Consider the following 26,259-nt stretch of genomic DNA (forward strand, 5'->3'; position numbering starts at 1 on the left):
GGACATGCTCGGATATATTAGTTCAATGGGTAGCTGCGTCAGCATGCTTAGGCTGCAAAAGAAACACAATGTTTTGACTGTGGAGCCTTCTTCAGGTGTGTTCTTCAGAAGGCTCCACAGCCAAAACATTGTGTTTCTTTTCTTCTCTTTCCAGCATAAACTTTTACTTGTTCCTCATCAAATGTATTGTTTAATTGTGTGAGTTGAGCTAAAGGGCTGCGTCACACTCAGCTGCAAACTTTTCCAGTGAGTGCCAGAGATCAAAGTCTGATGAGACAAAGACAGCAACATCATCAAAAAGTGGAGATGCAAACCCTTAAGGTACCCAAACATTACTCAAATGACATGGTCGGGATGACCTTAAATCTGAGGTCATGGTTCTCTTCTAGAAAAGAGTAGAGGTAAGGGAGGAACAGTTGCTACCAGTGGAGAAGTTTTCGTACCTCAGGGTTTTATACACGAGTAAGCGTAGGAGGGTAGGTGAGATTGACCAGTGGATTGATTCAGTGACTGCAGTAACCAGAAACTGTGATGATGAAGTGGGAGAAGAGTCGCTGCTTCTCTGGATCGAGAGAAGCCAGATGAGGTGGTTTTGGCATCTGGTGAGAATGCGTGCTGAGCACCTGCTGCTGAAGCTGCACCAGGCCTTTCTCACTAGAAAGAGCCAACAGTGCAGACCCAGGTGTCCTGGGGAGATTATAGCTCTCAGCTGGAGACTGTTACTGGGAGGTTGAAAGGGAAATCTGGTCTGTCTAACTCTGCCTGTTACCACTGCAACACTTACCAAGAATAAGCAGTTAGAAAATGAGTTGAGATTAGACTAAAGGGCATTAAATTTTTCAATAGTTTGTAATTGGGGTATTCTGGTCTGATTCAGATACACTAATATTACTGCAAGGATCTGCTATCTCACTTACAATATTTCACAAATAGATAAAAAAATTCCATAATACAAAAAAATGAGAAACTCTTCCTTTTTTTATTATTTGAAAAGCATAGTCTTGTTTTATAGCATGACATGATTTTCTTCATGCTGTTGTAGCGGCGAGGCTTAATAATAAGGCAGAATTAAGTGTTTCTGAGCTTCCCAAATGAGGCCCCATTTCTCTGTTCATCTCTGTGGTGCAGCCACAGAGAGACCATTAGGGTGATTTAAGGTTTCCTAGGACAGCTCCCAAAGGGGGGTGCACTTAGCTAAGCCTGGCTATCATGATCAATGGTCGTCCATTGGCGCCTTTATGTCTAGGGAGTGCCAGTTGGACATCTGGACTGCATTACTAAGTGTCAGGACTAAGTGACTCATATCTCACCTTAATCAACCAATCAGGGACTGGTAGGGCCGAGTAACCCACGTGGGACTCTGATGCCCATGGAACTTTCAGCCAATCAACAAGCTGAAGTTCCTCCAGGTAAAAACAGGCAACACAGAGAGCCTGAGAGATTCAACAAGATTCAGATTCAACAAGATTCAGATTCAACAAGATTCAGATTTGGGAGATTCAGTAAGATTCTGGAGAGGATTCTGTGGACTGTTCTAAAGGGAATTCAAAGGAGAATTCCAGGGCAGGACGGCCCAGGAGCAGAAGGCTCCCAAGGGCAGGACATTCTCGCAGCGCGCCTCCTGACCATCCCGAGACTCAGCCCGGACAACCACGGAACGGCCAGTGTGTCCGAGTGCCAGAACTTTCCTTTGTTCTAAGAGTCTAGAGTGGAGGTTGCCAGAGAGTAACCAGCAGCAGGCCTCATGAACAGGTCGGAACTGTGGACAGCTGAATCACTATTCAGAACTAGCTCTTCATCAGGAACGAACCGGTCCTCTTCCTGACTTGCTGGGATCCACAGTCATCTTTTCTCCTGTGCACAAACTTTGCTGGTTAAAGCCAACACTAACTAGCCGGTCAGTGAGCATCAGCAGCGCACCGTCGCAAGCCGCACAGCACAGCCTGGCACGGAGCCAGAGAGCGCGGATTGGACAGCAACAAGCCTGCAGCTGATTGTTTGTGCCTGCAGGAGATCTGAATCCCCAGAAATTGGATGAGTATTCAACTTCAATGCATTACAGCTCGAGAATTCAATTGTTATCCCAACCAGTTGATATCAATTTAATTCCTAAGAGTTATGTACTTGTTTTGAGTATCTAATGTAGAAGTTGTAACCAAGTTCACTTTACGAAACGGTCTTAATGAATGATATACTGAACGTATGTCCTCTTGATGTGTAACACCTCGAAACTGATTGAATATATACCTTTTGTATTCTGATAACCCTCACGATAAGATCTGTTAGGTTTACATGCATATTCTATGTATTAATAAAAGTATCCTCGTGTATTAGTACCTGTGTGTGTGCGTTGTTTGAGTTATATCGCATGGTTGGATTCTAAAGCCATCAAAAGAATCAACTTTGTGATTTACTGCTACAATTGAAAATTGTCTCAGTAAATGCCCAAACCCTACAGAACTGGTGCCTTCAGAGAGCCACTATGATTACATATTTGGCGTCCCTGAACGGCTATGAAACACTACACTGTCTTGAAGAAGAACGAGAATCCATTCATCCTCACTGGAAGAATTAAAAGAAGCCAAATAAAAAACCTACCATTTCTGAAGTGAAAATTGGCTTTTGACTTTATGATAATTAACTCTTTCTGAAGTGCCTTTTTGAATGCATGTATGAAAAGAAGATCTGTCTGTCCCAGGCAGTTTTAATAAACCTTAATATACCTACAGCTGATTGAAAGTTAGCTGCCTGAAGGTTGCTTATGATATTTTTATTTTAAAAAAGCACTTCTTTCATAGGCTTTTTGGTTTGCCATCGAGTAAAATTTTAACAGGGACTATTAGTGTTTCCAAGGATTTAAATATGATTGAATCCAACCAAAACAAATAAAGAAGGATTATTTTCCAGTGTCCATGGATTCTCTAGTACAAAAACTGCCTTTTACATGGGTTCCCCAAAAGTAAGTGCTACAAGCCAGCAATACTCTGGCACTGACAGTGAAATTAACAGCAGGTCTTTATTCTTAGTGTCAGAGTTCTCAGATTGCTGGTAACGGTAACAGAAAATCTATATTTGGTCAACAAATGTGCTATGTCTGTGAAAGTTTTACATGGTCTGGAGCTTGTAAAAGCTAGCTGTGTAATAGTTGACTATGTTCACTGGCAAATAATCCATAATTCACAGACGCAGAATTTGGTAAATGTGTCAGATTTGCAATAAAGAAACTGCTGGGTTCTGTTTTCTCATGTTCTTATCTCAGCACATTTTAGTGAAAATCTGGACAACATTTTCATGAGGACGGAAAAACGACCTGAGAGGATATAGCAGTCATTTTCCATTATCTGCCTGGCTGATCCACATGTGAGCTATGCTTTAATGTGAAATGTTATGTGCCTGATACAGGAGGCAAAGAACAACACAACCATTGCAGTTGCACCCACTTACAGCCTATGTGAAGTAAACTTGAAGCACAATCCATAAGATTGTACCTTTTCAATTACATGTTCAATTGAAATGTTATTAAAAACTGATTCATTATGAATTTCTAAAACTGCCTTAATCTCAAGGTTCCATAACATCACATCTAAGGTCAATGCTTTCTTGTAAGAGGGATTTTTTGTATCCATTATGATATATACAAAAAGGACTAAATATAAATCATGGAATATAAATATAATATAAACAAAACATGGAATATAGTGAAATGATTGCTTAAGTAAGCTTAACATGAATTATAAGGAGCTACAAATGCAATGGCACTGGTGTTTTCTACTCCCTTTGGCTCCAATCTAGTTGAAGTACCCCCATATAATAAATTTCACACAATACAATAAAGCAAGTGTCCCAGTCAACTTATTATTTTATTGCTGTATGTAATCACTTTAAAGAACACTAAATAAAATGACAACTACAGTACAGACTCTTCAATGAATACAGAGATACGGACAGTTCTCCAAGGCTTTAATGGTGGTTTTATGTAGGAAAATACAGAGCCCAATGTGACTAACCTGGATTTTAGAATGGGGAGCTATGTCAGCTTGCAAGCTGCAAAGAAAATACTCAATATGAATTCCACTCTGAAAAGTAAAAACAAAGAAAAAACACAAATATTGCTTCTGAAATATAAACACAGAATATTAACTTTTTAGCAATTAATTAACCTTTTTGGACCTTTGAGGCTTTGGAATTTTGCAGTTTTGTGAACTACTCTGTACTGTGGTATGCAATACCAAAACATTGGTATACAAAAAAGTCGGTGTAGAAAAACTAGATCTGGGAGTGCCAGTTTAAGTTACTAGAGGTTGATTTACAGACATCCGAAAGAAGGAAAATTAATTAATTAATCAATCAATCAATCAATTAATTAATTAGCATGTGTTTTAAGAGGAATTGGATGCAGCTGATTTTCACCAGGTTTCTCTATAGACAATTTTAGTTCAGGTTTAGAAATAGTCTTGTATGATAACAGACCCAGTAAAGTCTTGTGCTTAGATATGTGCATAGTTCACTGGTTCAAGCTGAAGGAGCCCCACCTACAGATCCTCTGATGCTGCTCTGAAAGGGGCCCTGCCACATCAGCCAATACAACTTGGCAATCAACCATTCCTATTTTTTCTTATTAAAATACTATAGTTCTACAGTGACATGTGTGCTTGAGATCCCACCACATTCTGCTGCTTATCAAAATATAAGCTAAATCCCTAATACTACAAAGCTCTATGTTTGACCTAAACTTTGGATATCGGAATGTGTTAATGAAAATTACCTGGTAATGCAAGAAGCATACTGTAAATAAATAATTCATAACTATACTATGTGAAGAGTGCTCTTTGAGCCCTGGGTGCTTGGAGAAAAATGCCCAGCCACATTTCTGATACAAAAGGAAGAGGTAAATTCAACATTGAAAAGGAAGAGCATTGAAAATTGAGAGCATGCAGAATGTTTTGGGTGTTCAGCCTTCCTCGGGTATATTAAGAAGAGAGGGAGAGGGCAAGAATAAGAAAACAAGAGAAGGGGCAGGGACAGCTTTAGAAATTGCTGAGGTGAGAATGCCTGCAGCCGTATCCAGGTAAAGGACAACAGTGAGACGATAATCTGACAGACATATTTCAAGAGCAAGCATGAAAGGCAACAATCTGTGAACTGAAAGGATTTTAAAAAAGATTAGCTGATCACTGAGTGATGGAGAAGTATATGAATCTCAGCCTAAGAATGATTTTTGACTCTGAAGTCTCTCTTACATGGGAGTCTTTCAACTCCTGTGAAAGGACACAAAAAGGTTTATGAAACCAATATCATGCAATCCTTCAGGTAGCAACTGGACTTCATGATTCTGAGGTTGATTAGCTATGAGTACCTTCATGTGGTAAGACAGTCCGAGTGACCTCTTCAAAAATTGTAACCCTTCTCGTGATCTTATAAAACTTCCTGTCAAAATGAAATTATAACCTTCATAGACTCCTCCTTGCACAAATTATGTTGCATTGATGTGAGGTTGATGGTTAAGCTTCCTTTATAAGCTCTTTAAATAGCCGTAATAGGAAAGTGCTCATCCGTTATGCTCAGAAGGTCATGCACCACTTAATCATGACATTCACTATAATAAAATATATCATATTTTTTTATAAAATGAAAGTAATTTTTACCTTTTACTTTGATACAATATCTATTTAGTGATTGGTCATTGATCTCTAGGCCCTCGCTTTGACAATACAATACGTTCCTCAGTATTATGTTGTTATAACTATCAAAAACAAAACAGCTTCTTTACATTATTATTCATTTGTATTTTAATACTATATACTTCTATTTCTTAGTACAATTAAGAGTTTAGGTTAATTAATTATGTCCAAAACAAATGTGAAGTACTTTATTACTGAGATTAAGCAATTAACCCCAAGATTGTGGATTTCCCAGAAGCTCTTTGTGGACTCAATACCATATTCCATTCTAACATTACAAGTATAACCTTCTGCTTTCCATTCTGGAGCTCATAGCTTGCAGGTGTGTTAAAATTTGTTTCCAAATCTGATTGCCATCTCACCAATGTAGTGAATGGCAATGCCATTGAGTCAAATTTACTCTTCATATTAGGTAAACCTGCACTGACAGTGTGTGTTTGAACTCCTGACTCTTAGAGAAGCTAATTTAGTTACGACCCATAATAATGGAGCAAAATGTATATGTTCTGCATTAAATGCACAATGGAGTGCAATCATGGAGCATTGCTGTTTTTAAAAAAGCCTAGAATTTCCTTTTTCATCTTTACAATGCTTCTAACACTTTCAAGAGTTTTTCATTCTAATCTTTGGTACTAAAACAACTATCTCAGAATAAAGCAAGTACATGAAAAGAATCTTTTCCTGCGCTTTAACATATCATTAAAGAACACAAATGTCATCTTTGTACTGTACATTTCCTTGTTGTACCAGTCATTGGTTTGCCAGTTCCTTTTCCTAGGTCATTGACAAAAACTCTGTATGGGTGCTGTGAATTGTTGTGAAATTAATCTCTTGGCATGTGATATCACTCTTGACTAGTTTGGGTTCCATGCCATGATTTATATAGTTTGGAATCGCACCTGTTTTTCCTTCCAGTTCATCCAATGTCTTTTAAACTGTATTTGCTTTGTTGTGATCAACCTCATTGATGTGTCTTCCAATAAACCATTGCCAAGATGGACATTGAAAATAAACCTTTTTTAGCTTTTTAACAACATTGTTTCAAAAAGAGAAAATACAAATCATAAGTGAGTTACAAGTTGCAATAAAAAAGACATTTCAAGAAGCAATTAACAGTGTATGGATACAAATACTGTATAAAATTTTAACTCAGGAATTAGTCCCTTTGAGAGAGATTCTTTTGCTTACAGACTAATGATATGGACAGAAATCAAAGTCTTAAGGGATATTTTAATTGGGGAAAAAATAGTATTTTGTTCAACTCTAATTACTGCCAAGACCCTTTGGGACATAATGTTCATGAGCTGTGGTATGAATGGCTGTATTTTCAATTTTTGTGTTGATGAACATTGAAGCATAATTAAATTTCTCTGATGCTTATATTACTCAGCAATATTAAAATGTGAAAAGCTAGGGAATTAACTAAAGGAATGAGAGCTCAAATAAAACTTTTTGCTTTCAGGATGCAAATGCATATGTACATTACACTAGAAGGGCAGTCCAGACTCTCATGAAAGAGCTTGACAAAACTAAACCCTTTCAAATGGTGGCATAGTTAAAGTTACTCACAACTATCTGTGAATATGAACATTAAAAACATCTGTCTATTTAAGGACATATAACACACTTGTAAAGGTCAGAAAAACAAATGGAACTGTTTTTTTTCAGACCTAGAGGTGAGAGTTACAATTACTTGAATTTAAAAGATCTGTTGTGTGATACCAAACAACATAGGGGTAAGCATAGGAAAATAGTGTACAAAACTTCAACCTCTCAGCACAAGTCCTCTGGTCTGTTAAAAATAATTATAAGGTTATTAGACATGGTCCACAGATGAGAAATAATGATTACCGTACAGTATAATCCAATTTTTTAAATTTCTGATAATAGAAATTCTTAGTCTGGTCACTACTTATGGAACTCCTGTGCTATCTCTTTAATGGATAAAGATGATGAATCTTTTTAAAATTGAAATGTTTCTCATGTCAGGTTATTTTATGAAAGCATTATGGTCTGGAGGTTGTATAATCAGCAGGGAATGGCAAACTGTTAGTAGGAGGTTCTAATGAATTTTAAAAGCTATGCAAGCACACAGGGAAATAAAAAAGAAGTTCTCAATTGAAACGGATTCAATGCCTCCAGATGTTCTGTTCCAATAAGATAATACTCCATACCATACATCATATGGTAGTGGAGGATAGTTTGAAAGAAAATGTTAGTCTTTCTCACTGGCCTCTCCACTGCGTTGATTTAAACTGACTGAACATCTATGCACAGTTTTAAAGCAGATATGTCAGGATGTATAAGTATGCTTCAAAACCAGATATAAAATGAAGATTGACTGAAGAATGGAACAATATTGGAAATGTCACCACAAAACATCCTGCAGACAATTTGCCCTGAAGGATTTGGCCAGTCATTAAGGTGATTAGAGTCCTATGAAACACTAAATGTTTCTTATTATTTTCAATTATAAAATCCTAATTCAATATTCAATATTGTATATCTATTTTTATAATCAAGTATGCCTTCCTGTACATACAAGAAAAGTGTCTTTATAAGACTTACTATATTTTGTAAAGGCTCTGCTAAACATTAGCAGGGGCATTTTGAAAGCTTTTTCTCCAGAACAGAATGTGTTTCTAACTTGCTTAAGTAATTACAGAAGTGTGCCTGACAAGCTGGAGACATTTAAGGTGTAGAAACAAAATACAATGTTATTTTTACTGTTACATTATTGTTATTTTTTAGGGATTTTAAACATGCAATATTTGTGAAGAGAAAATGTGGAATCACTATTGCACTGGAGCAAACATTGAACATTGCGATATATATTTGAGACAGTTTTGATAATACCGTTAACCTTCAGATTTGTTAAAACCATAGGTTGCCTTTGTTGTTGCTGTTTACCAGCTGTTTCTAAAACAATTAATCACACAACAATCACTAGTGATTTAAATAATAACCAAAGTCTTCAGCACTGAAGTGCAGTATCTGCCAAGAATAGGTGACATGTGTAGCCTCTATGTGCCAAAATCCCCACTAAATAATAGATCAGCTAGAGAAGTACTACACTTAACCACAGTCTCATGAACTGTACCATGTGCTGTAAGTGCCTTTTTTAGGTTTCCTGTATTTTAATAGACTATACCCGTATCACAGATAACACAAATACTGCAATTAAAATCAAGTGGCACTTTGTTAAAGCATAGAGCACAAAGCCAAAGTTCATGAACTAAACTGTAATGCTGAAGGAATTAAAAATAGGAAAATTAAATGCAGCGGGAATGACAGGGACAGGAAATCAAAGTTATAGAAATAATTTATACAGTATGTTTCTCTGGTATGAAACTAGCATACAGTTTCTGTCTTGAGTCATACATAATAAACTGTGGCAATGAAATTGAAATGAAAATTTGAAATTGAAAGTGGTAATATTTTTAACTGTGGGAAAGGACAATTATTTCTATTTGATAGTTGTTCTTTCCTAAGTAAATGGTGCCAAACAGCTACAGTATATCACCCTGTAGCTCACAACTAGCAACCCACTGAAGCTAAGCAGATGTGAGCCTGATCAATGCTTGGATGGGAAAGCTAAGGTTACTGCTGGAAGAGGTGTTAAAGGGGCCAGTAGGGGTGCCCACTCCGTGGTCTGTATTGGTCCTAATGGCCCAGTATAGTGATGGGGACACTATACTGTAAAAAGGTACCGTCCTTAGGATGAGATGTAAAAACCAGGTCCCGACTTTCTGTGGTCATTAAAAGTCCCATGGCATTTCTCAAAAAGAATAAGGATGTTACCCCAGCTTCTTGGTTAAATTTGACCCTTGGCCTTTACCAATCAAGTTAGCTGGTGTGTGATGAGTGTACTGGCGCAGTATGGCTGCCGTCGCATCATCCAGGTGGATGCTGCACATTGGTGGTGGTGGAGGGGAGTCCCTATTTAAGTAACCTTCATTTAAATTGCGATGAGCTATCCTTTCTAGTATGACATTGCACATACACTGCCTTGCAGAAATATTCACCCCCTACCAATGATGTCCCATCTTGTTGAATTCCAACATGTTACATACAATTCCAAATGTTGCATTTTTAAAGTGGATATTTTCCATCAAAACTTAAATGTTCAAACTGAATATTCAGGTGTAAAAATTCAGAATTTCTGAATGAATTAAAAAATGAACCACATCATTATTCTTGTTGGAAGAACTTAACCCATTATTTTAGTGTAGGTTGGGCCCACAAGACCTGTGGCCCAAGATGATAGCATTTGAAAAGCATTTGATTGTGTGACATGTGAAGTACTTTGGATGATCCTCCTAAAATATGGATTGTCAGCAGCCTTTGCCTGCTTCATGATGATACTTACGCAGTAATAGTCACTAACCAATCTGTTTCAGAGTCCTTTGAAGTCCGGAGAGCAGTCAAAGAACTGTGCTAGTGCTTCATCAAACTCTAGTACGATGATGCTGAATTTATCAAATATTTACTGAGAAATCTCTGGATGAAAATCTTTTTAATCAATATCAATATCAATTGAAATCTGGGTCTTTGGCTGCCTGAGGAAGCAGCTTTTGAGGACTGTCACATCAAAATTAAAACTCAACAGATGGTCTACAGGAGACTTCATAGACATGAAACCAGCTTTGTTTGCGAAAAGGTTATATACTGTAAAACTGTGTACCAACTTTATTGTTCTCACCCAAGCAGGCAGCACAAGTATTACTCATTCACCAACATCTCCCTTTAGTTGGGAAAGTCACCTGGAAGCTGGAATCCATGTTCCCAGAAATCCACATCCCTACATAAAATCCTTTTCTCCCTACTTAGCCAAGACAATTGCAGCAGAGGAGAAAAATAATATGGTATAAGCTCACCTGAAGAAATACAACATATCAGTTCCTGGGAATTTATGACCTTTGACTGAATCAGTTGGAGGAAGAATATAATGTGAATGAGTCCTGCACTTTGAAAATAAAAAATGTCAAAGTGAGGATTGCTGAGCAGAGTTTGCCATTACCAGACTGCACAGTCTCTCAAAGCAAAATCAGCTCAACCTGCCACAGAGTGTGTAGATTCCATTGGCTTTATCTATCACCCAGGGGTTAATGGAAACAATTATCCTCAACTATGAGAGCTAATCAATCAATGAATCAGTCCCAGTTTTACACACTAATTGACAGTTGCAGATCTAAAAGATATGTCTTTCTATTTTAACTTTGCTTAATATTAATAGCACAAAAACATGCTTGCATTTTTAGAAATCTGTAAAACATACTACAGGAAGACAAAGTAAAGCTTTATAAAAAGATCAAATGCTATCTTATTCGCATATTTGCAAGGGCTTAGTCGATCAATAGTGCCATTCTATCTGGAATAATGGGTTCCATATAAACACAAATTGATTACACATCGTTTTACTTCTACATAGGAGGGATGAAAATAATAAATCGGTGAATCATCCCTTTTTTTATTGATTCGTGTCAACCATGATGTACAGTGATTTGGTCCTGGAAAGTGTAAATTGCTAAGAGGTACAGACTGTCCTTGTGCTGAGTATCATACTTTATATTATTACATCTGTAACTCTTCTTCATAATGTTGACTTAAGAACTTAATATGTGCATATAACATTTATGCTCCTTAGTGAGGAAAGAATACATGTCCATTAACTCTGTTTTTCTTTTTATTTAATACAATTTCCTCTTCAAATATGCTTAAGAATTGTGATATCACTATATGTCATATAATGTCATATAATGTCATATAATAGTGACATATAATGTCACTATACTTTTAACATTAAATGGCAAAATATGAAATCCCATATTTAATTGTGTAATCTAAAATATAATGTGTAGTTTTGTTTGGTGAATCACTAAATAATATATTTTCATGCAAAGAAGAGGACTAAATTTAGTAAAGCATTAAAGTTTTTTTTTCAAATCTGGAAATTGTAGGAGGAAAGAGAATTAAATAAAACATATGGCACAAACATGTTTTATGTTGCCTTGTGTGTGTGCAATTTATTTTTCCTGCATGGTTTTAGAGACATTTTCTTCTTTCCCTTTACTGAAACTTTTATGAGAATCTGAATATATATTTGTCACACCATTGGACCTTTGCTAATAGAAATTGTTATTGAGGAGACCCAGGTGGTGTTTATAACACAAAATAATACAACTGTCCCGTTCGTTATACTTGTAAAGCTTTAATGTGTCAAAATATTTTTAAAAAGGTGAGACAGGGTAGACTGTGATTGGTTTCAGTTTTAAAAAAACTATACAGATCGATGCAATTCCTGTTCAGGAAACTTTAAGATTTTGACAAGTGTAATAGTGACTTACAGTAGCAAGGACTGTAATATTACGACTGATTGCAATATCTATCTTCGTATTCACAAGAAAGGCCGCCTTATTGTCCAACTTTAGGGAAATTTGCAGTGACACAAATTGTTTTGTGACATTATCCATCAATTTACCAAGTTCATTTGGAAGTCTTTTCCTCTCAGTGCAAAAGTTATCAAGTTCTAAAATGCTAAGCACCAGAATCACCTGTTACTAGATGGCAGATGAAAAGAAGAGAGAAATAGTTGAAAAATATAACTAAAGTAATTACTGTTGTATTGCCAATACAATTATCACCAGAGGTTCTCAGTGTCTGATTTATTATTTGCCTCCTGGAATATATCGTTTCAACAAAGACAAATGAATATTACCAGCAAAGAAAACAGTACAGTAACAGTATTTCAGGAGAATTACTTTACATTGTTTGATAGTAAGGGAATGAAACATTTCCTGAGTGTGTTACCATCACACCTGGTGACACAGAGTATCTCCCAGATGGGAGTTATGTGAATTCATATTGGAGCTGCTGAGCCACACACTCCATAATGCTCTTAGCCTTCTTTACAACCCTCTATTTGTAATGGATATCTACCCCATACTTTTGCTGTTTATGTTCATTAGTTTTCAAAACCTATAACCTAGGTGACTCTAATGACATGGACATTTAAAACAATTTAGAATTAATTCTTTTTAAGTCCAGTCTAGACAGCTTGGTGGCCCATGTATGTGTGCCCTGTGCTGCACTGGTATCCTGATCAGGGAATTTTCTCCCCTTGCAGTTTAAGAGCATAAACATAATGTAACGCTTACGGCCGACAGGTACTGTGTAAGAGCCGGCGTACCAGAGCAGGTGACGTCACCGCCCTTCCCTGTGATAGCAGGACCACAACCAATGTAACGCAACGGGGGCTCAGGCGGGCGCCCTTGCCGCATCAGGTCGGCCCCACACTGTCCGGGGCTCGAACCCGGGACTTCCGCGTCTCTCTGCAGCGACCTAGCCCCGTGAGCTAAAGAGAGATCTCTCCACAGCCCAGTAGCTGTGGTCCTGCTATCACAGGGAAGGGCGGTGACATCACCTGCTCTGGTACGCCGGCTCTTACACAGTACCTGTCGGCCGTAAGCGTTACACTCTCCCCCGCTTAAATCGCCGTCCCCAGCGAAGGGCTATCCCATCCCACTGCTGACACCAATGTAACGCAACGGGGGCTCAGGCGGGCACCCTTGCCGCATCCGGTCAGCCCCACACCGTCCGGGGCTCGAACCCGGGACTTCTGCGTCTCTCGGCAGCGACCTAGCCCCGTGAGCTAAAGAGAGATCTCTCTACAGCCCAGTAGCTGTAGTCCTGCTATCACAGGGAAGGGCGGTGACGTCACCTGCTCTGGTACGCCGGCTCTTACACAGTACCTGTCGGCCGTAAGCGTTACAATAAGAAAGGTTACAAACAAGAGGAGACCCTTTGGCCCATCTAAATGGTTTGGTAGTTAGTAGTTATTCATCCCAGGATGTTATTTAGCTGTTTTGTAAAAGTAACCAGGGTATTGACGTGACCAACATGGCTGGGTAGCTAGTTTCATAATCCCACAACATTTTTGTTTACAACTTTTACAACTTTGTGTACAACATGTTCATGGTTTCTGAAGAAGTCCACTGCTTTGTAAATGCTTTTGAGGTTTTTTGAATAAATATGAATACATTTTGTATCAAGTCTCCTTGTAATCTTAATTTTCAAATCCTGTAGCAAAAATAGGCTATGGCTCTAGGCCTTTAACTAATATGTCCTAGTTTGAGATATTAACTTTTCTCTTACCTTGGAAATAAATCTAGGAACTGATCAATTCTCCTTAGAAGTGTTTCTGACATTGGATTTAGGAAAGTATGATGCCATGTCACCATAAATTGGGTCTATCCTGACACCCACCAGTCAAATCTGACAGCTCTCAGTCTACAGTTCCCAGAGTGATGGATGTCTGGACTGACAACCTGACTGGATATCACTTGTAATAGGTCTACTGACAAGGCCAGAATGATACACCTTCAGTATAAGGAATGTTCCATGTGGGTTTGCCACTCCACCATCCATAGCAGTGCAATGTAAAAGTTATTGCTCTGGACTGTGTTCAAATCTCAGAGCCATCTTAACAACAAATTACTGTATTCATATGAATGCAACCACAGATGTTGGCACCAAACTACTACAGTAAGTCAAAAGAAATTTAGCTGAATGAACTAGCTAGGAAAGTAAATGTACATAAAACAGATACAGTGGTGCTAGAAAGTTTGTGAACCCTTTAGAATTTCTAAATTTCTGCATAAATTTGACCTTAATTTGATCAGATCTTCATCTAAGTCATAAAAATAGATAAAGAGAACCCAATAAAACAAATGACACACAAAATGATATACAGTACTTTTTCATTCATTTATTGATCAAAAGAACAACATTAAACAACATTAAATGTCTTTGTCGGAAAAAGTATGTGAACCTATCCTTTTATTAACTGGTGTGACCCCTTTGAGCAGCAATGACTTCAACCAAATGTTTACAGTAACTGTTGATCTGTTCCGCACATCGGCTTGGAGGAATTTTGGCCGATTCCTCGTTACAGAACTGCTTCAACTCAATGATGTTGGTGGGCTTTCTTGCATGAACTCCCTGCTTCAGGTCCTGCCACAACATTTCTATTGGACTTTGACTCGGCCATTCTAAAACAAAAAATTGCTTCTGCTTCAACCATTCATTGGTAGACTGACTTGTGTGTTAAGGGTCATTGTTGCTGAAATACCCACCTTCGGTTGAGCTTCAGTTCACGGACGGATACCCTAACATTCTCATGTAGAATTTGCTGGTACAATCCAGAATTCATACTTCTATTAATGATGGCAAGCCGTCCTGGTCCCGTAGAAGCAAAACAGCCCCAAACCATGATACTGCCACCACCTTGTGTTATGTTGTGTTGTGTTTGGTTTTTGCCAAACATAATGTTTCTTATTTAAGCCAAAAAGTTCAATTTTTGACTTATCCATCCACAGAACATTCTTCCAGTAGTCTTTTGGCTCATCCTGTTGGTCTTTAGCAAACTTTAAACAGGCAGCAATGTTCTTCTTGGAGAGTAGTGGCTTCCTCCTTGCTATCCTCCCATGCACACTATTCTTGTTCAGTGTTTGCCTGGTGGTGGACTTATGAACACTGACATTAGCCATTGCAAGAGAGGTCTGCAGATCCTTAGACATTACCCTGGAGTTCTTTTTGATCTCCCGGAATATTATACGCTTTGCTCTTGGAGTGATGTTTGTTGGATGACCACCCCTGGAGAGATTAACAATGGTGTTGAATTTTCTCCATTTGTACACTATCTGCCTGACAGTGAATTGGTGAAATCTTTAGAAATCGTTGTGTAATCTTTTGCAGCCTGATCAACAACTCTTTTTCTGAGGTCCTCAGAAATCTCCTATGATCGAGGTATGGCATGCATTCACAAACCTGTGTGGAGAAGACCAGACTTTGGTAGTGAAGGCTCTGTTTTTTAAATAGGGCAGGGCCACCCAAACTCACACCTGATTGTCGTCCTATGGATTGACACTACTGACTCTAATTATCCCCTTAACTGAACTGATAATCCTAGAGGTTCACATACTTTTTCCGACAAAGACATTGAATATGGCTCATTTTGATCAATAAATGAATGAAAAAGTATGTCCTTTTGTGTGTTATTTGTTTTATTGGGTTTTCTTTATCTATTTTTATGACTTAGATGAAGATCTGATTAAAATATTGGTCAAATTTATGCAGAAATTCAGAAAATTCTAAAGGGTTCACAAACATTCTAGCGCCATTGTATGCTCAAAATGTCTTTGGAAACTAGAAAAGTTCATTTGAAGTTCCCAGTCCTGATTTTACCTAATCATTACATTTATAAAGTGGGATGTTTGCCGAAGCTACAAATCGCTCGGGCAAAACTTTCTCCCCAATCAAGTCATAACTTGCAGTCAGTTTCAGAGTCCTGATACCCCATGCATGCATTCTAACTGCAACAAAACTCTTCTCATTCCTTGTTACAAAAGTATGGCCACTCTCTCCATGGGTTTTTCAACTCTCATCCTGAAAACAATGCATGGTCATGCCTGTTAACTTCAGTGACTTGATCATTTTAACACTTGAGTAAAATATTATTCCAAATGAGTATGTGTTTAATAATGTGTTAATTCATGGCACTAATTGAATGTCTACTTGATTTCTTTGAGCATTTATGAATATTAATGTTTATGCTTTGAGATTGATTTTACAAGGTTGACTAAGAATTACCCAAATATGAGACAGTTTACTTTACCATGCATTATTTGGCTTTTGTAATCACTATGCAATTAGTCAGTTGTTTGTTGTTTGACAGTCAGATTGATATTTACTCATATTCATATTACTGTACTGACCAAATGTTAATATTATATTAATAAAATTGGATATTTGGATAAGGTATGTATATATCACTAAGTTTTGATTGACTCCTAGAAACCATAAAAATATTCTGTGAATTTACTGATCAAATTTGTAACCGTCTATATCATAACAAAACATCAAATCACTTCCGTCTCCTCTGCACCCTACGCTGGGTTACTGCAACTCTTACCAGGAATAAGTATGTTTCTGATGATGGATGAAAGGATACATTCAGTCCCAAATGATTAATTACCTTTCACAACTTGAGGACAATTGACCATCCCCAGGTTCACTGAAGCATCTGCTCAGTAGGCACTAGGGGAACATCAGGGACAGGTGAACCTTTGATATGGTTCATTTCTGCTCTATAATAGCATGCAGATTACCATTCTCAACACTTCTGGCACTATAAAACATATGATATGCTATGTGTGCTGTTTCCCTTGGTATGAAGTGCAGCTGCACTCTATTAAGCTACTTAAGCCTACAGTAGCTTGCTGTAGGTTTGAGTGTAAGGCAAGAAACTCCAGGCTAACTGTAGGCTCTCAGGCTTGGAAGCAAAAATTGCTTGAGAATAGGTGTACTATTGCCTCTGCCATGTCCAGTTACTTATCCAGTTTAAAAGAGAGAGATCATGACAATCCAAGGCTTTTATTCTCAGGTATTAACCAGTTGCTAGCACCAAGCCTCACATGCCCATGTATTTGCTCCTCAAATGATTTTGCATTGATTTATAGAGGTTATTGCCATTGACTTACATCAAACTTTTAATTTTAAGTCCTCAACACAGCTATTTTACTCCAAGATGTGCTTGCTGGTATTCACTTAATTAGCCCAGCCCAGGTTATCTTACAAAGTTTTGATAAGTTTAGATTTGTTCATAAAATTAAACTTTCTACTTTCTACTTCACTACCTTCCTAATTTATATTTGTGTCTTGCTGTCCATCAGTGACAAACTTAATCTACTGTATATCCTTGAACTCAGTCTTAAGAATTGCTACACCACTAATAGAAAAGACAAACCAAGTTAATAATAACTTAAGTAATTAAAGGTCTATCTTTCTTAAATGTAACATTTTGTAGCTCAGCAATGAATTGACTGTCTCATGATAAGTTCAATAATTCTATTCAGTAATTCTTTATTCAATAATTCTATAGGCACAAGGAACTGAATACTTCTTATTAAGGTTGTTAATTATGTATTAATGGCTTTGAACTTTCTACTCCTCTAAGGTATTACCCTATTCTAGCTCAGCAGGATCTCAGTGCTCTTTTCAGTACTATGAAATATAATATTGAGAGAAAGCAAGGTGGGTTCAGGTGTATTTCTGGGTCATTCTCCTGCTTCTCCTAAACTTTACTTAAACATCATTGTCTTTGGGTATTTTTTCATATACAGTGACAATATTTAGATTTATTTGCACACTAAGTGTGACATGGAGGTGGCTGTCTCCATTCTGACAAATTGCACTTTAGGTGCAACACATTTGTTGTATTTCATCACTTATAAAACAAATGCCATTTCACCAGGTTCATTACACTTACTGTTAAGTATCCTAAGCATGGATATCAATGCTGTTGAAATTACATTTTGAATTAAAATGAAATATTTAACTTATAAGTTAACATAGTTTAACATTTAAGATGCTAGGATTTTCACAAAGACGTCTTTGTTATAGCTACATCACTTACATGTAAATACAGTGCCCTCCAGAAGTATTGGCACTCTTGGTAAAGATGAGCACAAAAAGCCTATGAAAACATGTGTTTGTTGTTTATCAGCTTGATCTTACACTGAAAATATGAGAGAAATCTAACCTTTCAGTAAGGTAAAATTACAAAGAAAAAAAATCCTTATAAAAAATGATCATTTTTCTCAAAAACATATGTGTCACAATTAATGGCACCCCTAGAAATTCCTATGAACAAAACCTAATTGACATATATTCCCATTCATATTTTACTTTTTTTAAGCACACCTGCATCTTCAGAAACTCTTAAGTGGTCGTCCATGACTTCCTGTTTCACTGGGGAATAAATATGAGGTGACACGCAGGCCAAACACCCTTAGTCATCCATCAACATCGTGAAGATCAGAGAATACACAAATGAAATGAGACAAAGGTTGTTGACCTTCATAAATCAGGCAATGGCTATACAAAAAAAAAACTTCACACCTGAAAATACCCATCTCCACTATTAGGGCAATAATTAAGAAGTTGCAAACAACTGAAGCACTGATGAACCAGCCTGGAAGAGGACACAAGTGTATTTTGCCCCCATGCACAGTGAGGAGGATGGTTCAAGAGGCAAAACTTTCTCCAGGGATCACAGTTGGACAATTGCAGGAGTTGGTTGCATCCTGGGATCACCAAGTCTCCAAAACTACAATTAGATGCCACCTCATGCCAACAAACTATTTGGAAGGCTTGCCAGAAGAAAGCCTCTTCTATCGTCAAACCACAAACGTAAATGCCTGGAGTTCACTAAACATCACTGGAACTTTGATTGGAACCGGGTTCTATGGTCAGATGAGACAAAAATAGAGCCTTTTGGCAACAAACGCCAGAGGAGGGTTTGGCACAAAAAGAGTCAAGGTCATGCAGAAAAAAACCTAATCCCCACTGTGAAGTATGGTGGTGGGTCTGTGATGTTGTGTGGCTGTTTTTCTTCCAAAAGCCCTGGGAATCTTGTTAGGATACTGTACTGTCCTGTACTGATCATACTGATCTTGTTAGGAGATTTTAGATCAAAATCTGGATGCCTCTGCCAGGAGGCTAAGAGTGAGTCGTGGTCGGGTCTTCCAGCAGGACAATGATCCAAATCATACCTCCAGATCCGCACAAAAATGGTTCACAGATCACAGAATCAGGCTTTTGCAGTGGTGATCCCATTGAAAACCCTTTGGGGTGAGCTGAAGAGGAGAGTCCACAAGCGAGGACCAAGGACCCTGAAGGATCTGGAGAGATTTTGTATGGAGGAATGGTCTCAGGTCCATTTATATGTGTTCTGCCACCTCATCCAGCATTATAAAAGAAAACTCAGTGCTGTTATTTTGGCAAAGGGAGGGTACACAAAGTACTAAGTGCAGAGGTGCCAATAATTGTGACACGTGTTTATTTTTTCATAGCCTTTTTTGCTCATCTTTACCAAGGGGACCAATAATTCTGGGGGGCACTGTACATCTTGCTCTGTAATGCCTGCTGTACAGAAATTGTTAAAATTCTTTTGTTTGATCCAGACTTCACTGCTGCAATAATCTATTTGCTGCTGTGTCAAAGAGCACCCTATAAAGTGTATTTAGTATGCTCATTACCCAGCATTTTGGGGCTTGATTCTGGACTCATGACAAGACTTCAAACTGAGAAAGATAGAGACCTTTCCCAAAATCTATCAGTTTTAAATCTCACCTTAAAACTTACCTGTTTACGTGGATTTTTTATAGGTTTAATCTTATATTTAGTAAGGTTGTTTTTTAATTTAAATAAACTTTTATGGGTTCATTTGTACTGTGTTTTGCATTTTAAGAAGAATGTTTTATATTGTAAAGTCTATAATATATATCTTTAAATGTCAATACCTTTATATAGACTCATTTTCAGCACTTTTGTCATTTCAGATTCAGTTGGGTGCTCGTCTTGTGAAATGTTTAATGATTGCTGTTGTAGTCAATGCATATTTGAAAGATGCCATCCAGTATGTGGTATCCACGGTTACAATACTCAGGTTTTAATGCTGAAACAAAATCTTTGTAATTTGGAGGTAGGCTAGTTTTTCTAATTAGAAAACTCAAATTACATACATTAATCTGGAAAACAAGTTTTTAAATTGTAATTGTTCTAAGTTAGGAATTGTACATTTTGATTATAATGGGAATAAAATCTACAATCATATCTTTTTAATAACCAATACAAGCCCATTATGGGCTAAGCCCATTGACAGCTTTACAGTATAAACTGTAAAAACATCTAGCAGCTTCATCTAAGACATGTTATACTCTATAGTTTAACATATATTGTATGTCTCTATGCAGCAGTATTATACTTTCCTACTCAAAGGAAAACATCAGCATACTTTGAGCTGTTTTGAATAAACAGTACATAAAAAAACAATTTTCTATTTCAACCAAAACTTAAATACGTCCTTGCTAATGATGTACATATTAAAAAACAAATTATACAGTATATATGAAAATGTTAGAGAAAATATGTTAAAATAATATTTTGGCTCTTTGATACTGTTCAGTTTTCTAAATCTGGTTATCCTGATAGCATGGCAAAAGAGGATATACTCACATTAACCGCATAAAATCCAGTAAAATCTAGCAACCAGGTTTGAGGCCACACTAAACCTGGTTTAAAAGAATTGTCATTCCTCTTAGTTAATCTGTAATGTAATCTGTAACATTCTGGTCTGCCCAGATTCAACTTTTATATAAATCTTAACAGATTTGTTTTAGCTTGAACTGGCAGATGAAGTTGCCCCATCTACAAGAGTTCTCACCTCCTTTTCCAATTGACCAGTGGCTCCTTAGAGAGTGAGCTAATTTCAGAATGAAACATGAGCCAAAAGACACAAGTGAAGACTTAATGGATGTGCACTTAAATCTGAGAATAGGAAGCAGTTCTTTACCCACTGGGTTATGGGAGTATGAAACAAGCTCCCCATCCATGTTGTTTAAGTCAATATTCTGGCTTCTTTTAAGAAATGGCTGGATAATATCCTTGAATTAACTATTAATTATCAAATGGGCTGGATAGTTCGAATGGCCTCCTCTCCTTTTTAACTTTTCTTATATTCATATGAGCTAACTTGTCTTAACAAACCCTTTTGCTATACCTATTTCCATACCTGGTGGGAAATACCAATATGGTATACACGATTTGTATACACCAAGCTGACCAACGAGCAATGAGCTTTATCAGTGACTCACTCAACTAAAACTGTTTCAATGTGGTCTCACCTCTAGACTGTTCTCTGAACCCATAGGATTGAACTCATCACAAGACTAGACACCTTCCCCTGTGTTCTGTACCTATTTGCAGAGAAGCGTAATAAAACACTAGCTACATTAGATTATTTTATTACTGTACAACTATATGAATGCCTGCTCTTCTTTTCTTTCTAGGATGTCCCTCTACTGGCTAAAACCAACAGTCAGTTGTTCCTTTACACACCCATGAATGAAATTGCTTCTCACAGACATGTCAGTTTTAAGACACTCCAGAAAATATATATATAGTGAAAAGTTCCCATTTGACTGTTCCAGTTAAAAAATTCATTTGAAAAAAAAATAAGACCAACAGTCTGCCATTTGACTGTTTTATATGGGACTGTTTTGTGTAAGACTCACAACAAGATCCTCAGCTTGATATGCAAGTGATCTCCAAAAATTTTCCATTAAGTGCAGAAGTCAGCACTTAATATTTTAGAAATACATAAAATTCTTGGCTTGTGGTCAAGCAAAATATAGCAATTCTGTTTGAGTTGTTTTTTTTCTGACACAGCCAAAAAACACTCCAGGGAAACAAATTTCTGATGCTCTGGTTGTTTTCAACATTGGTGCAAAACCTATGTAATAGCTATCGATATTTGCCAGTCTGTATCACTTGGCATTTTCTCCCCTCTTAGTTGCAGATTCTGGTTGTGTACCTACAAGATTAGTTGCAGATTTTGACATTTGCAAATGAGAGGAAACTGTGTGGGCTTAATTCCCCTTTCTATCCCCATGGTATAAATATTAGCCTTCTGCATGAATGCCTGCAATAGACTGTGCATGATGCATGAAGTCATGCTACAATAAACTATGTCTGTATCTGTTTAATTTTGACCTTAGTTTCTTTTTCCTACAATCATTAGCTTAGCATTATCCTTTGATTAGGTTTATTCTATGAGCACAGGTTGTACTGTCGCTGGAAGCTGTAATCAACATTTTGTAACATTTTCTTAATACCTTAATTCAGTGTCAGAAAAAAATATATAAAAGTATTAGACAAATAACTAAAATTAGTATTCAATATTACAAGCTACAAAGGAAAAATGGGTGAGGAAACTTGTATTTTTAATGAAATGCAAGTAATTAAATTAGAAATAAAAAGGAATGGATTGAGGAATATGAGACATTGTGTAAAAAAGTGGATCTTGGAATAGGTTTAGAAGTTGATGTTTCCACATAATTCATTAGTTCTTTGGATTTGGGATTCTTTTTTTATAATTCTGTTTCAGTATACTCTTTTTTTTTACTGTGAAGGTTACAGTCCAGGAGATGATGGCACTGGGAATGTAATCAATCAATATTTTGTTGCTTTTTATGTGAGGTATTTTGTTTTTGCTAGAGAAAAGTCCAATCTACAGGCAAATAAAAGATTTACGCACAGGCCTTTCAGAGTTGAAGAAAATAGATGGATAGATGAGTAGATAGGTACATATAAAATTGCTTGACTTATTCTTGTTGATGCCCACCTAGTCAGCTAATATATGGGTTTTTATGGTGCTTTTTTAAAATGTTATGGAGATCTTGAAATAAATACTTCTTGAAGCTGAGCCAAATAAGATTTTGACATACACTTAAATCTTGATTCGGTAATATGAGAGGCTCATTTGTCTTGTTCAGGACATCTGAAATGTGCTGGGATAATGTGTTTTACAGCACTAGCTGAATACCCAGGTGAAATTTTTCTAAAATGGGATAATAATTTGTCTACACAGCACTTAGCATTTTGTTAAATGCCTGGTCAATGCCACTGGTTCTGAGGTTGATTTATATTTAAATTAAAACTCCTCCTGGAAGCAGGGCTGTTACGAAAATCATCTGTTGTGATAATGAGCTTATTTCATTTTCATATGCCCAGTTCACCTCTTTATGCAATGATGAACAAGGTATTTTCTTATAATTTCAGAGTCAATTAGGAAAGACATTCTTAATTCATAACCTCATGCAGCACAATGACTAAGGCATTGATCAAAAAAGCATACTGATAATAAAGACCAAAGACTCTTTTAAATATCTTTCTGAAATTCACTTCAGTAACCTGTGAATCATGCACTAAAATTACCATATTAACAACAAGTATTGCAGAAGATAATTTTAGAGCGATCACCAAAACACATACCCCTTTTCTTTTGCTTGAACAGACCATAGAGTTGATAGTATTTGACACATTCTTTTCTCCAAAATATTCTTTCTGCAAGGACCAGCATTTCATTCAGAAATTCATTCAGAATGTGCACACAGCTGTCTGAGTGGCATTATAAAAAACATTCAACCTGTTTTTTTCATCACTTCTGTAATGGCCAGATAACAAGATTGGAAACATTAGAACCACAGATGTATTTCTGAATAACAAGGTATTAGTGAAGAGTGGAGTCCAAAGAATGAAATGTGTATCAGGTGGCTGTTTTGTAGTCTGTAAGTCTGTAAAGGGACATCAAATTAATTTTAACAAAAAATATTTTGATCTAATTTAAAAAGTAGTTCAACTGAGATTAGTGTTTTATACATAGTTGGTGAGTAAAGAGTTTCATCCACTAGGGCACAAAACAAAACTATCTCAACTACATTCATTACTTGAAAGCACTTTTTAGAATTGGAGTATCAATTAGTGAATATGTTTAAGAGTGAGAGAAAAAACAAAAATGGCAGGGAACTGTCTGAAAATTCATTTTGAAACTTACAGTACTTTGACTCGATAAGGATAATTTTCAAACCCTTTGCCCAGTTTTCACTTTTAACAGCATGTGTTAATAATGGGGTGTTGAAAGGCTTTAGCAATGCCTGAAGTGGAGGTTTGTCCTTGATACACAGTTTACATCATTCTATAAGGCAGTGTTGGCATTACTATTAGCAGCATTATAAAACTCCCAACAGAGTGATTATATAGACTGATTATCCCACTGTTGAGACACTAGAAAAGCTAATTGTAAACAGAACATCCCTGTAAGTTAACTCTACAGTATATAGCCATCACTCTGTAAGGCAAGCAGAATTCTAGGATTAAACCTGGTGTTGTCCAACCCTTTGCTTCTATGTTATTTGTAATCCATCATGAGTCCTGGGGATTTGGATCACAGAGGTCAAAGAGAACAGATTTTCATTATGAGCTCTTGACATACCTTTTAACGTTTTACTCACCTTTCACAAACAATGTCATTTCATATTCTGCCAGGCACCCCAAAGATTATATTCTATTGTCTGGCCTTTGGCAAAATTTGAGTGTACAGTACGTGATCTAGAAAACATTTCTCTGACTGAGTGTCAGAAGAAATGACCAGGACATGAATTATTTTGACAATATTGGAGGCTAACACAAGACAACACAAAATTCAGCCTAATTCCTGGAAAAAAAAAGAAAAAAAGTGACATTGTGACAGCTACATTCATGGAAGCAGATAGTTTTCAATATTTCATATTCTCCCGCGCATCCCTCTTGTAAGGTCTTATTCTTCTGACAGTCTGGACATGGCGACTTGCTGTTCTGGTATACTTGTGTATTTTTTTAGTTTATGTTTTGTCCTAGTCCTTATGGAATGTCTCCTTTTCATTTATGACAGATGCTATGTTGCTGGTAGCAGAAAGGTTGGAGGGACCATTCAATATTGAGTCTGTCATGGAGCCAATTGATGTCAAGATTTCAGAAGCCATCATGAATATGCAGGACAACAGTGTACAAGTCTCATCAAAGGTACACACCATTCACAAGTTTATGTGAAACTTTGATTTTTATATTAAACTGGATTGCATTCCAGTGAGTACCTGCCTTAGTTTGCTTGTTTAATCGAGTGAACTGTTTATTTATTTCTTCTTAACAGTTTAGAAATGTGGCATATTCACAATTACTGTAAATACCCAAAAAAATATTTTACCATATTTACACATCAGGTGAAGGCACAAAATTTAGCCATATACTAAACTGGAAAGCATGAATATTTGGTAAGCTAATTGGAATGTCGTTCATGTTTTTTATCATTCAATTCAAATCAATCATGTATGATTTCAGCTTAATTTTGATATATGACAGCACAATTACTTACTGTTTTTGACCTTCTGTTAGACATGAATGTAAATAACAACCTGAATTTTCCATTTCTGGTACTGTATGTACTGTAGTTGTGTAGATAAACAGGCACAGATTTATCATGGCTTTCTGAGATACAAACTGTACATGTTAGCCTTGGAGTCTTAGTGGCATTTGGAGCAAATAGTCTTAGTGGCATTTAGTAGTATTTAATGTAAGCTTTACTTACTATTTAAATAATCACATACCATATTATTACTTTATCTTTAATATTGTAGGTACAGTACAGTAGGTACAGATGTTGAAGTGAAAATGTAACTTAGGATTTCTCATTCAAAACTCTTTGAATATTTGTGAGTGTAGAATGTGATTTCTTCTTAGTGATGGCCTGTTTTTTAAGCACATGCTGCTTGAGTACTGAAAAAGAAGCAGTGAAGCACATAGCTATTTTTTAGAGTACAACAAGAGTACATTTTTTTCTGCTTTGTATTTCAATTGAAATTGAATGTGTTGTCAAGTACAGTAGTAGATCTAAACATTCAGTGTCCTTTTCATCTGAAAACCCACACAGAGAGCTAGGGGTCAGTAGTTCCATAGTTGGTTTATTTCAGTTTAGTGCTTCTCATAAAATGACATTTTAATTTAACAAAAAAAAAGGATTAAATGTAAAGCTTCTGAAGATTCTTGTGCATTTTCCCGCATTATGATAAATTCATCATTCAGTAAATAATATCACCCAGCATATTTTTAAGCTCACACTATCCTCAAATATCATGGTTGA

The 26,259-nt window shown here is 36.7% G+C and overlaps 1 protein-coding gene across 1 annotated transcript in view; it reads left to right on the top strand.

The window, feature by feature from the left end:
• The window catches only part of gpc6a (glypican 6a), a 337,751-nt gene that overhangs the window by 263,271 nt on the left and 48,221 nt on the right, over positions 1-26,259 (top strand). The window contains exon 5 of the mRNA XM_088913348.1: positions 25,015-25,145. Coding sequence (XP_088769474.1) covers positions 25,015-25,145 — 131 coding nt within the window. The remainder of the gene's footprint in view (positions 1-25,014; positions 25,146-26,259) is intronic.

The sequence above is a fragment of the Atractosteus spatula genome, chromosome 4 (assembly GCF_055471065.1).
Source record: "Atractosteus spatula isolate fAtrSpa1 chromosome 4, fAtrSpa1.hap1, whole genome shotgun sequence".
NCBI lineage: Eukaryota > Metazoa > Chordata > Actinopteri > Semionotiformes > Lepisosteidae > Atractosteus > Atractosteus spatula.